Below are 15457 nucleotides of genomic sequence, written 5' to 3'. Positions count from 1 at the left end.
ACTACGCAAGTGTCAAACATACGGCCCAGGGGCCAAATCCGGCCCGCCAAAGGGTTCAGTCTGGCCCCTGGGATGAATTTGTACAATGCAAAAATTACATTTAAGATATTAACAGTCAAGGATGTTAAAATCATTCTAGGTCATTTCAGTCTAAAGTGGATCAAACCAGCAAAATACTATCAGAATAACCTATAAATAATGAAAACTGTAAATTTGTCTCTGTTTTATTGTAAAAAAAAAAAAAAAAAAAAAAAAGTAAAATTAAACAAAAATGTTTACATTTACAGACTAGCCTTTTACAAAAACTGTGAATATCTGAAATGTCTTAAGAGAAGTATGTGGAATTTTAATAATATTCTCCCTGTTATTAAATGTTTTGTTTATTTGTAGATCCACTGTGATCTCTAAGTTGTGATTCACATGTATAAATGATAAACTAAGGCGTAATATTGTTAACATTGCACTTATTTTACTAAAGAATTTTCAGGTTGTCCATATTTGTTCATGCTATGCTCAAGTACAATTCGTAGATGTAAACATTTTCATTATGAAATTTACTTTTTTCACTCAAAAGTTCTTATCCTATTATTTATATTATTTTACTGGTCCGGCCCACTTTAGATCATATTAGGCTGTATGTGGCCCCTGAACTAACATGAGTCTACTAAGTTGAATTTTCAAACCACTTTACAGTGACTAGTCATTGTTGTCACTGCAGCATGTGTTCTGTTTTATACACTTTTAGACTTCACTTAATTCATGTAGAAAATGTTCCAGTTAACTGAAATAATGCCATACTTCACTTTGTTTCATTGCCAGTATCTGCTTTAGTTTCTTGTTTACTTCTCACAGAAAGTAAAGGGAAGTTGCAGCACTCAGGCAGAAACAGTGATTGAATATTAGCTCCATATGTCTGTGAAGTAAAACACAAGTCTGCCCAAACCCCCTCATCCACAAAAAAAAAAAAAAAAAATGCGAGTACCCTATCATTTAACTACTAACTAATTAATTAAATAATTGATTATTGGTGCAGATCCTTATTATATACTTGTTGGTTTATATATATAATGTATATTTCCTAAACAATTTTGCGACACTAGTTGCTTTTCCATTGGACATATGCGTAAAACTTTACCTATATTTACTAAATATCAAAAAACAGAAGTGTGTAATGTTGGTTTTTCCATTAAATCACAAATGCGATGACTTGTTTATTTATTATCATGAGATTACATGAGAAGTCATTCCATAAACATGGTGACGAACATAAATATTGTGTTGATTTACGGATATATTCATTATTATTATATATTACTCCTCTATCGCATACTAAATTAAAAAATGATTCAGGTTCCTGGTGTGTCCACATATACCATGACATGTTTCTTTTAAACCTCTTCTTCTTCACTTGTAAAATCTGTCAACACCCGTTTTTTTATTCAAGTGACTAGTTGCAGAAAAAGGTCTTTCCATTGCAGTTTTTCATGATATACCAATTGTGCTACGCCCGAAAAACCACCTCTTGCCCACGCAAAAATGAGAATTTTGGCAAAATTGTAGTTTTTCTATTAGGTACATTTTTATGTGCAAGTTATATTTGCGCATTTGAGGGTCAATGGAAAAGCGACTACTGTTGGTGACACGTGAAGCAGGATTTTGACATCAAATCACGCAGATGATATTTTGTAAATCACAGACTACCAAAGATAGTTTAGCATCATCAGCGTTAGTGGTCTTGAATTGTTAAGAAGACAATTTACATGTATCTATTCATGAAGGACTCAGTAATACCTATATGCTTATTGTTGACCAAGGTGATATATAGGTAGAGAGTTTTATAAGTCTAGAAAAGGCATTTTTAACAAAAGGCAGTGTTAGGATTATTGATGAGAACTCCTCTTAGATTGAGCTTGGCATTGGCTTCATCATATTACCTGAGAAAAGACAAATAAAAGCCTGCCTGGGCTAACAGACTGTCAGCTTTTATTCAACTCAGCCTCGAAGCTGTTGACTTGTGAAAGTAAGACAACCTGCTTTGGCTAAAACTTTTCAAAAGCCTCACAGTCATTCTCTGTTGTAATCATTATTCCAGCCACCTTTGTTTCTTTTTCTACCAATTTTATTAAAGCAGCAAAGAGCAGTAGCTGCCAGAGATGTTATTCCTCTTTCCATTTGCATAAAAAGCAACAGGGTGCTTTTTCTCTCCATATGGGTTTCAGCAGAGCTCTTTGCATATTTTTGAGGTTAAAAAAAAAATAAAATAAAAAAGATATATATATATATAAACGCAGGTATGCAGATGAAATCCTGCAAGTCATTTATTCTCCTGGATAGACACAAGTGTTAATTAGACAGGGCATAAATGTTTTGTGATATCACAGCACCACTGTTGAGACACGTCATTTTGATGGTGAGCAAATGCTAGGTAGTTAGGCGAGGAGCTGTGCAATATTCATGATCCTGCTTTTTAAAAATCCTCTCATGTGTCAGAATGTAAAGGAAGTATCTGAAGGGCCATGCTTTCTGTCCTTGATCAGAATTAACTTTTCCTTGAAGGTGTCACTGTAATTAGTATCTCTGAGTGTGGGAGAGGTGCGTATGGAAGGAGTGGGTGGATTAATCCATGTGAATGTACGAATGAATGTCACATTTATTCTCTTCCAAATTAGTAGGAAAACTTGTACTAGAAAAGTCTAAATCTCCATAAAACTTAAAGTGATAAATATGTGTTCTTCATTTCACTTCATGTCTTGGGGTTTGGTTTTTAACCCATAAAGACCCAGAGCTACTTTTGTGGCAGTTCCTAAATTAATGTTTCTCTCTATTTAACCTTTACGTAAGTGATTTATCATCATTTATTATCATTTTACCCTCTGTATTTTGCATATTTGACTGTAAATCATGTATTTCATAGAATTTAGATGTTCATCATTCAATCAATTCTAAATGCAAAGGCAATTACATAAAAACAGAGAAAACTGAAGAAAAAATGACTTTCAATAATTGAATGCAAAAACAAGCGTTTCCATCCACTGTCATTGATCCAACTCCATGGCTTTTACTGGTGAATCAATGTTGTAGAAGATGATGGTGTTTCCACGTTCACTATGGAGCCTCTGAACATCCAAATGGGTCATATCTGATGACCATGAAAAGATGTGAAATTGCATTTTCCACCAATTATTCACATGTATTGATAGGATTAGTGGATCAACAGGTATTAAACATTCTAGATCAGTAGATGCCTTTGGTTGACAGTGGATGTCTGCGTCTTTATGGGTTAAACATATTCTTCTTCTCATTTTTCATTTCTTATTTCTTTTTATTTCCTGGGCTTCAGCGCCCACATCATGAGCAGGTTTTCCTTGTGTGCCTCTGAAAGAGTTCATGTCAACCTAAGTTTAACTTACAAACATCATCACCAAAAGTATGGTATCGTCTGCAAATATTCAAACTTTTGTTGCTTGGATATATAAATATGTTTCATGTATTTTAGGTTGCACTTTCACTCACTTTAGCATAGATAGAATATGACTTTAATGTCTCCAGAGAAAACTGGGTAATTGCTTTTAGTATGAAGAAGAAATCAGCAGGTACAAATACGACACAATTGCTTCAATATGACAAGTGAAAATGCCTCAGTGGAAGCGTAAAAAAGTTGTTGTTTCTGTTTACTCATTATGGAAAACCCGGGGGGTTTAAAGTTTTATGTTACCTGAAATGTGATAAACATGCAGTGCTTTTCATCCGTGAAAGATGCATCGTGATGTACTATTCTAGCTTAGATCAAAGCCAGCTCAACTATTCACACCTTTGCCGATGTCTCCTGACACTTGACAAGTCACCCACCTCCGCTTTTTTTCCTGCCTTTCTGTATGGTGTGTTATCTAAGTTTCTCTTTCACTGAACTTTTTTTTTTAATATACTGAATATAAAAAGGTGTTTGAATAGATGCCTTAACCACAACTGAAGAGTCGACGGTCCCCTTCCCCGCCTGCTTGCACCGTCAGTCGTTTTCAAAATCAAAATCGGGAATCCTCTCCCTTCTCTCCACATTCATTTTACACCCTGAACGTCTACAAATCATTTGAGGGGAGGATAAAGGAGTGCATGAGCCAAGATGAATGGTTTAATTTAGATTCAAATGGCATAAAGTGGGCTAATCGGAATAACTAACAAAAGCTCTATGACGGAGAAGTGATAACCTGCAGGCTGCTTCCTTATTGCAGGAGATGGGTGTGAAGTGCTAGGCTGATTTACAGGTCTAATTGCATGACTCAGTGAGGGGAGTAAGAGACTGACATGGGAGAAAAGATTCCTGTGGGATTAAACGCTTAATGAGTGTTACTTTGCATTATAGGCCAGGACTTTCTTTCAAAGGGTCAGGCCTCAAAGTTTGGGTTTTCTCTGAAGTGTGTCGTGGTGGTGGATAAAGTTTCTTTTCACTCCCCTTTCATACCTTTCTTTTTCTTGTGTGGACTTCTTCTCCGGTGCTTGCTCTCATGTTTGCCCATCGGTTTGCTTTTGTTTCCTCTGTAGTCTGGTTTCTGTTTACCTCAGTTCATCCTGTCTTCTAGTAAAATGTTTCTTACCGTTGTGTCTCTTTCCAGTGTTTATGCATCTTTTATGCCTGTCCTTCACTGTCCAGCCTGAAGTTGAAGTTTGAAATTTATTTCAAACATAAATAGAAACAAATTACAAAGGTGAACGAAAGGTAAAGAGAAACCACAAATTGAAACAGAACATTCTAGAGCAGGGGTGTCAAACTCATTGTAGTTCAGGGGCCACATACAGCCTAATATGATCTAAAGTGGGCCGGACCAGTAAAATAATATAAATAATGGGATAAGAACTTTTGAGTGAAAAATGTAAATTCCATAATGAAAATGTTTACATCTACAAATTGTAGAACTGCTGTTCCTCATCTGTGTGGACTTCTGAGTGCATTTATAGACTTTTCAATGTGATTAGTCTTGTTGGTTTTTATTAGCTTACCAGCCGACAGGCCGTAAGCTATTGTCATCATGTGGCATCCGGCGTCGGTGTCTGTCGTCTGTCATTGTCTGTTGTCGTCTGTCATCGTCTTGTCATCCGTTACAAAAATTTCAATCGTCTTCTTCTAAACTACAATTCCGATTGACTTCAAACTTGATATACAGCTTCTTTATGATAATGTCAACAAAAGTTAGTGAAATTATTTGGATCTGGATCTGATTCTGGATTTGGTGGGACTTTGGATTTGGATTTGGATTGATCCAATAAATCAGTAAGTATCAATGATATCAAGTTGGAATTTGAATTTTTTACAGATCTGATTGGAATATGACCAAAACATAGGCTATTTCTGTAATATAATAAATACACATAACTGGGTGATAATAAATGGCATCTGGATACATTTCCCAAAGCTTTTAATTTGGCCGGTAAGCTACAGGGCCATTGGTCCTATTTTTTTTTTTTTTTGGATTACCTGTCAGTACCTGCACATGATCCTGGGTTGCACGATGCCTCAGCTATAATAATAATGCAGTTTTGTTTTGTTTTTTTTAATTAATAATAACAATATAAGTGATACCTTACTGAAATGTAACATTTTCTAGGACAAACTGTATGACAAGCTGTCAAAGGCAAATTAGTCCACATGCTTCATTATCTAAAACTGAACTGAATTAAAATGAGAGATCTCCTGAGAGGAAGCAGTCTGACAAACAGAAGAAAGGCACCATGGGAAATCGTTGTTGATGTGACATAAAAACCGATTAAAGGCAGACGTTTTTGAGTAATTTACAAGTACCTGTTGACAGCTGTGGGTGTTAGCCTATCACTGCTGTCACCAAATCCTTCTCAAATCTTATGTTTTGTTTCTGTCGTTGAATTTTTAAGGAAGGTTGCTGTGCTCCTAAGATGATGAATAAGTTTCATTCCCTATACGTCAAGAATGCTAAGACTTATAATAAGGCAAGGAATGTCTGAAAATCAAGGTGTGATATTTCTGAGTTGTTGGTCCCTGCTGCTGGAGAACAGCACACATTTTCTGCATGCTTTCATTGATTGAAGCAAAAAAAAATGTGGGTGGGACGACTTAAAGGGGGGTCTGGGGTTCAGATATTCCCTATTGGTGCTTAGGGATACCACCCAGAGGATGTTTTTTTTAAATTGGTGAATTAGGAATGAATCGATTTGGAATTGATTCACAACAGACTAACGAACTGAAAGAATCAAGTTAGTTAAACGAATCAGACTTCCCATCACGATGATTTATACAGCGTTAGTTTGCCTGGGACTGACAGAGTGACAGAGTAGTGAAAACGTGGCATACAGAATGGATTTGAGTCAGACAGGGTAGGAGCAAAAACGTGGTATGGAGTTTGTTTAACCATTCTCTCAAAGATCAAGCGCCACAGAATGGATTTTACTGACAGCACGCTGAAAATGCCATCATTTCCAGACGTTAAAAGTGAGTGGGTCCGATATTATTGGGCCTAAAAAGTGGGTGAATCTTGTCCCACTCACTTACAATGGTTCCGGCGCCCATGGATTGAAGGTTGTAAAAACAGTAAATTTGGTTGAGATTAAGCACTGTTTGACAGAATACAAAATATTTCAGTTCAGTCTGCAAAGTTACAACGAACATGACTGAGTATTAAATAAGATAATGAGGAGGATCTGTGAGCACTCATCTACACTTACTCTTGCTTTTAGTTTATTATATTTCCTTATTCTGTCTTTATACATGTATCTTTAAAATGACATGTATATTTCATCACCAAAAACATACTGTTAACATATAATCTACTATAAATCAGTGTTGTGCAAGTTACTTCCAAACTGTAATCCATTACAGATTACTTGTTACTGTTATTTAAAAGTAATTCCTTAATTTACAATATTACCATCTCAGAATTGTAATGCATTATATGACTTCTGTATTACTTTTGAGTTACATACAGACTTTCATCATAAATGGCACGTGCGCAGTAGACTGAAAACAGGAAATAGAACTTTCCTGCCACATTTTTTATTACTTCAGGTCTCATGGTTTTGCTGTTTGTTATTATTATTTTTTTATTTGAGCAATTACATTATGGGTGAAAAGTGTGCTGTAACGCAAGCCCTTTTGAACATGTACCGAGTAAAATATTACTGAAAATTGATTAGTAATGCCTGACACTACTGTGTTGCAGCAAAAAGTAATCAGTCACTATAATGCATTACTTTTGTAACGCATTACTCCCGCATCTTCATACATATATCTTTAAAATCACATATATATTTCATCATCAAAAACATGCTGTAAACATATAATCTACTACTAATACTTAGAAATAGATGAATGATGCATCACTTTTTCTTTCCAGAGCTGCCATCTCTTTTTCTTTGTGTTGTCTTCTTCTGTCCCTCTCAGCCCTGCATGGTTATCTAACCCTGTCAGCAGTTTGTTTTCTTTCTGGCTTAATGCCCAGAGCTCTGTACTCAGCTTATGAACATGACACGCAACTTTACACACTGTATCATGATCACTTAATCCCATAATTACAGTACACAGCACTTAACTGCAGTTAGGGATGTAATCACAACGGCACTTTATCTTCTGTGGTTGTAAAAAAAGAGCACTGTGTGGTAAGGGTTTGATAGTTGATGTGTTGGTGCAAAATAGCAGGAGGACGGAGCCTGTGAACCAGAGTCAAATGGCCCCACAGGGAGTTTGTGCATTTGACAGTTTGGGAGTTTATTTACTCTTTTTGATGGGCCTTCTTTTTCTCAGTTTTTCTGGCCACACACTTATAATCTTTCCAGTTTTATGCACGTTTTATTGTTATATGTTAGTGTCATGTTCTATTTTTTCTTCTTTAGTACAGTATTGTGCAGAAGTCTCGTACCACCAGTAAGTTTATTGTTTGACCAACTTATGATGATCACACGTGCATTTCTGTCTCTGGATCAAGATACAGCTGGAATATAAAGAAAATGTATACATATAAAACAAGTGGTGCCAGGCATAACAAACCCCGCCACTCGCACATATTGTAGCTTATTTTGGCATCGATCCAGCTGATGTCATCATGTCTATGCATGTGCTGATGTCAGCATATCTGGGCGTGTCCTGATAGAATCATGTTTATGTACATGAACGCAGGGTGCGATTTGTTGGGGGGATGAACTCCCCCTCTGATTTTGACATCCCTACTCTGCTCAATGAATTTCATCCTCGCGGGGGACAACCAACCAATGTAAATAACAGGCAGATTGTGACAGTTTTCTTCCACCTACAGGGTGGGGAAGCAAAATTTACAATATTTTGAGGCAGGGATTGAAAGACAGTGTATGACCAATTAGTTTATTGAAAGTCATGAGAATTTATTTGCCACAAGAAAATTTACATAATAGAAAATGTTTTTGTTCTATGCGTCCTCCTTCTTTCTCAATAACTTCCTTCACACGCTTCCTGAAACTTGCGCAAGTGTTCCTCAAATATTCGGGTGACAACTTCTCCCATTCTTCTTTAATAGTATCTTCCAGACTTTCTCGTAATAGTTTTGCTCATAGTCATTCTCTTCTTTCCATTATAAACCGTCTTTATGGACACTCCAACTATTTTTGAAATCTCCTTTGGTGTGACGAGTGCATTCAGGAAATCACACACTCTTTGACATTTGCTTTCCTGATTACTCATATGGGCAAAAGTTTCTGAAAAGGTATGGATAATAGTGTTAGGTATGATTATGACATCAATATATGTTTGGTTTCAAAACAATTGACTTAGTGCCTGCTGAGAAAAAACAACTAAATGTTCATTGTAAATTTTGCTTCCCCACCCTGTATATCCTACATTACTGGCATTAACGGTCACCTGAACCAAACTGTCAGCAGTCTCAGAATTTGCAAACGTCCCCATGCAGTAAAGGGGGGGTAAGCATGACAAATTCATTGGGCCCAGCATTTGTGTGTCCAGTGGATACAGGTTAGAAGTTGTGAAAATTTCGTGCAAGATCTGCTGTATAATAGAGGAATAGAACTGGGAGTTGGATGTTGAAAGCATGTAAAGTTTCACTTTCCTTTCACACCAGTCTTAGTTATGTTAGTTATGGACCACACCCCCAGGTATATAACTGCTACCCCCCCCCCCTTTCTGCTCCGACAAAAAAACCCAAAAACATCCCCCCTCTGGTTTTTTGACCCCTGCATGTACGAGTGGTGATGTCAGCATGTCTGGGTGTGTGGTGATGTCATCATGTCTATGCATGTGCTGATGTCACCATTTGAACCAAAAAAGTGTTAACATTGAGATTACTTTAAGAAAGATTTTGCGTTGTGTCAGTTACATACATTATATGCCTTCGCTTTATGTCAGAGTGATGTATAACAATTGCCTCTATATACTATATGTGCCAAGTTTGAAGTAAATTTAAACAAAATTGATGTTTTTATCGACATGTGAAATTTCGTCTATTATAAGTAAATGGGGGGAAAAAATGTTTTAAAAATTCATTAAAAATTTGAACTTTGACCTAATTTTCCCAAAATGTAATCACATCTATTCTGGGTCACTGGCAACCTATAAACCCAATTTGGTATGAATTCCACCAATAGTTTTGCTGCCAAACTGTTAACAAAGAAACAAACCAAATCAAAAACAATACCCCTTGCCTCCCTTCCGGGGGCGAGGTAATTAAAAAAATGATTTTGAGAGAAGAATAAAAATCTGAAAAACAAACCAGTTTCTACAGACTTAAGTGTCAGGTATTTGGTGTGACCAACTTTGCACTTGATACATCTTGAACTGTTTATGCAGACAATATGAGATGTAAAGCACTAATCTTCAGCTGTTTTACTCCAGGTTTCATTTGACACATTACATTCTTTTTGTCATGTCAACAAAGGTCAAACTAAATCCTAACTTTAGCCTATAGAAGCCATTTAGTACAGACTTTTTGTGTATTGTGCACGTATTTATGCACATATTTCTGCTATTTTGTTGTTACTTCATGAAGAGACTGGTAAATACATGTGTAATATATGCTATTTGTAATCTTGCCACAGAACTAAGCCAAAAGGAGACTTTTCACAATTCTTTAAATGTAATCCACAGTATATGGGCAAATTAGACTGATACTAGCTGGGAAGATGATATTTCACAGATAGTGATGGCCAATGTTTATCTGTTGTGTTTTATCAAAGTTTGTTTCAGTAATCTGTAAAGTTTTGTAAATTCAAATTTGTTGAGATGAAAGGAAAGCCTGAAAGATTTTTTTCATAATGAAGATTTGTTTGTTTCTGTGGCTCAAAAAGGGGGAATAAAAACCAACAAGCATCAGTATTGGCATTTTTTTTTGTAATTTTAAACGCTGGTTTTGGTTAGCAGTCTCTCCACATATTTCTGAGCTTTCTAGTTTGACTGAAATACCCTATAAAAGACTGAATGCATGGTTTAGTTTGTGTGTTTTATCCAAACAAAAAAGTAACACATCATTCCCTGCTGCTTTAAAGTTGCATATTTTTATGTTTAATGACAGGTTTACAGATTTACTTTTTTTTCCCCACACACATCTAAGGTTTAAAGAGGTTCTTTTATCTCTCCAGGAAGAAAAAAACACACAACTTTAGCATTTGTGCACTCATGATGTGTTAATAGCATTCTTTTCTTTTGTTGTTTCCTTCAGAGCCAAGAAGAAGACCAAGCCCTTGAACCTTAAGATTCACAGCAGTGTGGGCAGCTGTGAGAATCTGCCCACGCAGCGCTCGCCCCTCCACACTGAACGATCTCTGAGATCCTTCTTCTTCCCCTCCTTCATCCCTTCCACACCTCCTGTCCACGCCGAAACACCCTCTGCAAGTAAGTGGACTCCCCTGTGCTTTTTTTAATCAACGTGCACTCAAGCTGTTATAAAATGAGATTTTTTTTTTTTTAAATGTCTTTAAATGTTCCTCTTTCATATTCTAATCCATTTGACATCTCCTTACTGGGTCCTCAGGTAGTTTCTTGTTCTTTGCTCTCTGTCAAATTCAGTTAAGAATTGCACCGCCATCTGTAGCAGAGACCTTGGAATATCATTAGTAGTTATAATCAGTGTTGTGCAACTTACTTCCAAACTGTAATCCATTACAGATTACTTGTTACTGTTATTTAAAAGTAATTCCTTACCTGATAATATTACTGTCTCAGAATTGTAATGTGTTTCATGACTCCTGTATTACTTTTGAGTTACATACAGATTTTCATCATAAGTGATGCATGTGCAGTAGAACCTAACCCGTCCCCAAAGTCACATAATCCCCCCCCCAATACAAGAGAGACAGGAGTGCCTTGGGATGCATAAATTTGCACCCCAAAGTACATGTGGACAGATAGCTCAGTAAGTAACGCTACGGTCTACGATGTTTGAATCGCAGCAGGAAGGCTTGCATTTTTTTCAACATTTTACATGTTCAAACGGGGCGCGGTATAGATAATCATAGTCATAGAAACGTTAGCTTACCTTGTCATTGCTGATCACAGGGATCATGCTAATGCTAACTAGCTTCTTAAAGCAGGGTTAGGGTTAATAATGAGCATTCATCCATGTGGCCAATATACAGTCTTCTGCCGTCTTCACCCATTAACTGAACACTAACAGGAAATAGAACTTTCCTGCCGCATTTTTGATTCCTTAAGATCTCACGGTCTTGCTGTTTTTTTGTTTTTTTTTTCATTTGAGCAATTCAATTATGGGCAAAAAGTGTGTTGTAACACAAGCGCTATTGAACATGTACTGAGTAAAATATCAAAAATGAAAATTGATTAGTAATGCCTTAGGGCGAAGACGCACCAACCCGACTGCCAATCGTTGCCAGAAAAGGTAGCCCGACTGATGAGTCAGCTCCTGTCTCCCCGATGCGGTCAAAAAAGTGTGAAGAACACACCAAAGCGGCTACCGACTTCCGCATATGTTCTGCGCTTGCACGAGACATAAAACAATGGAAATGATGGAACATCTCCCTAGACCAAAACCCAGAGCTCACTGTCATCAGTCATTGTTAGCAGAGAGTTTTGAGTAGTCCAGAAGAGTGGTGGTTGTTGTGCTCATTGAACAGATGGTTAGTAATAAGAAGATACTGGCGTTGTCAGCTGTCAGGCTTCTTCTTGTGGAAGAAGAAAGATATCGCAGACAAAAACTAAGGAGAAATCACTCTATGCTAACAATGCTAACAGTGTTCACTTTATGGAATGAATGAAGTCCATGGAAAACACTGAATGGCACTCATTCAGATACGATATGAGCAGTGAATGGACAATTATACTGTAGAAGACAATAATAGTGTGAAGTACGTACCTTGGCATAGCTGCATTCGCATGGAAACTTCTCGTTCACTGATTCACTAATCAAGGGCTATCCCTCCACCAGTCAGATTGGTCCGACTGAACGACTGGTAGTGGATTACACATGTTGAATCGGCTGAAAAGACTGGTGACGGCATTAATGATGGCCGATCACACGGAACACACCAACCAGACTCATGTTATTGACCTCACCAGACTGCCCGATGACGTCCGACCGCCGAAAATGTAGTTGCTATGTCTTCGCCTTTACACTACTACTGCGTTACAGCGAAAAGTAATTTGTTACTGTAATACATTACTTTTGTAACGTGTTGCTCCCAACTCTGGTTATAATCTACAAGTTGTCATCATTATCTTTTCAGATACACCCTCTGAACCTGCTGAATGAGTTTTTGTGTTTCTTACCCTACACTTCGTGCTGTTTGTCTTAAATCTCCTGTCTGACATCTTGACACTTAACAAATCCAACCTCTCTGAGTGCAAATCAATGAGCAGCCCAACGCCCATAATCACTCTTCCGATCATAATTCTTTTTATTTAAAATATACTTAAACAACAAATGAACAATCAGGCTGTGACATAATGACCGGAGGTGGTGTGTTGCCGCACATTGGCAGCCTTATTGGCTGATGCATTACAAGCTCACTGCGGAAGCCATTAGTTAGATGAGGGAAACGAGAGCAATGAAATACAAAGGAGGTTTTGTCAAGCAAAGAAGTGATATATGGTTATCTCTTACTGCTGTGAATAGTTGTAGAGCTTAAGGGTATTCAGGACACAGCAGTGCATATTTATTTATTGGTGGAGACCTGACTGGGAATAAATACATCATATGAATGAGTAGACAGAGAAATAAAGACGTGGCACATGCACTTGATCATGTTTGTATAGCGGTACAATTACACACTTGAATTTAATAAGGTAGAGCTGGTTAATTATGCAAAAAATGTATCACAATTAAATGTTTAATTTCAGTGAATATTAGTAAATAATTATCAACCCACTCATAACCAGGAAAAAAAGGCTGAATTTAGCCTCTTTAGTTGCCAAGAAACACAGGTAAATAAAGTAGGACGTATAGAAAAAGACCAATCAATAATGTATCATTGTACCACTTTAAAGTCCCATTTATTCACTGTGACATTTTCCACTCTCACACTGAACTGTGAACACAGCGTGGTATGTGCAGAGATGTGTGTGTTTAATCATTTGGTTATAATGATGTTTGGTCTGAGAGCGGCTGATAGCATGTCACTATCTGGGTTGTTACAGTTTTTTTTTTTTCATAGCCTGTGTGACCTATGTTATAAATATATGGTAAGTCATGATGCTGTCATGTATGCTACAGCAGTAGATGTTTTAGCTGTGTGTACATTCGTCACTCACCGACTGATATTGTTTCTCACTGGCATAGTGCCATCAAACCACAATCATATTAGATCATTTTGAGTGGCACATAGCATGCTCCACTATTGAGATTGTCTGTTTAGGAACAGGGAGGGACTATGTTTGATGTTGGCTCATGCAGCCCACCTGTGCATTTGTCATGTCACTTTTTGATAGTTTGTATTTATTTAATAGGAGTTAAACTATTTAAGATGCTTCTGAAGACTTGTCTTTATGTTTTATGTTATTCTGGGTGATACATGAGCTGGTCATTATTGCAAAATAAATCTTGACAGTGTGATGACAAGATGACAAGAGTGCAAGTTACTACCAAACTGTAATCCCTTACAGATTACTTGTTACTGTTATTTAAAAGTAATTCCTTACCTTACAATATTACTGTCTCAGAATTGTAATGACTCCTGTATAACTTTTAAGTCACATACAGAGTCTTGTCATAAATGGCATGTACACAGTAGAACCCCCCCCCCCCCATACAAGTGATAGGAGAGCCTTGGGACGCATAAATTTGCACCCCAAAGTACACGTGGACGGATAGCTCAGTAAGTAATGCTACGGTCTACGATGTTTGAATCCCAGCAGGAACGCTTGCATTTTTTTCAACATTTTACATGTTCAAACAGGGGGTGTGGTGCTGAGTATGCCAGTAGATAAATCCACAACTGATAAAAGAATTCTAACTAGTCATTGTAACGTTAGCTTACGTTGTCATTGCTGATCACAGGGATCATGCTAATGCTAACTAGTTTCTTGAAAGCAGGGTTAGGGTTAGTAAAGAGGACAATGGATTGTCTTCTGCCATCTTCACCCATTGGCTGAACACTGACAGAAAATAGAACTTTCCTGCTGCATTTTTAATTCCTTAAGATCTCATGGTCCTGCTGTTTTGTTTTGTTTTGTTTTGTTTTGTTTTTTTCATTTGAGCAATTAAATTATGGGCGAAAAGTATACTGGAACGCAAGTGCTATTGAACATGTACCGAGTTAAATATTACTGAAAATTGATTAGTAATGCCTTACACTACTGTATATTAGCAAAAAGTAATCTGCTACTGTAATGCATTACTTTAGTAACATGTTACTCCTAACACTGGCACTCACTTACTACATGGATATATAAAGTTGTAGAGGTTAGAAATCTAGGAAAAAGCAGAACTTGCTGATACTCACCTTCTGCATCTTTCTCTTCTTTGTCCTTGTTCTTTTGCGTCTCATCAGCAGTTACAGCTGTCAATCACATAGATTTTGTCACGATTCATGGCAGAATTTTGCACCATGGAGTCAATTTTCTGACGCTCAAAGCCCTGAGGAGGTGCACAAATCTTGTTTTCTCACAGCTCAACTGAATTAAATATGATGAAAGGAAATTATGGGACTTGCACAGATCAGCAGTAACATAATGACCGCTTACAGGTGAAGTGGTCATAATGTTGATTATCTCTTTATAATGGCATATATCAGTGGGTGGGCGTGATTAGGCAGCAAATTAATATTTACCTCTCAAAGTTATATAGCAGGTGAAATGTGCAGCATAAGGATCTGAGTGGCTTTGACAAGGGCCAATTTGTGATCATCAAATGACTGTCAAAACTGCAGGTCTGTCTCGGTGTTCCTGATCTACAGTGGTTTGTACCAATCAAAAGTGGTCAAAAGAACAATGACCAGATCTCCACCCAGTTGAGCATTTATAAGAACATGACATTATTACCTCCTACCTAACATTTTGTGTTGT

The 15457-nt window shown here is 37.1% G+C and overlaps 1 protein-coding gene across 1 annotated transcript in view; it reads left to right on the top strand.

The window, feature by feature from the left end:
• Positions 1 to 15457, top strand: part of ksr2 (kinase suppressor of ras 2) — a 178289-nt gene that overhangs the window by 87637 nt on the left and 75195 nt on the right. Inside the window, exon 7 of the mRNA XM_030144487.1 lies at positions 10662 to 10834. Coding sequence (XP_030000347.1) covers positions 10662 to 10834 — 173 coding nt within the window. The remainder of the gene's footprint in view (positions 1 to 10661; positions 10835 to 15457) is intronic.

The sequence above is a fragment of the Sphaeramia orbicularis genome, chromosome 9 (assembly GCF_902148855.1).
Source record: "Sphaeramia orbicularis chromosome 9, fSphaOr1.1, whole genome shotgun sequence".
Lineage (NCBI taxonomy): Eukaryota > Metazoa > Chordata > Actinopteri > Kurtiformes > Apogonidae > Sphaeramia > Sphaeramia orbicularis.
The sequence above is the reverse complement of the archived record's forward strand: the minus strand, read 5'-3'. Positions and strand labels throughout refer to the sequence as shown.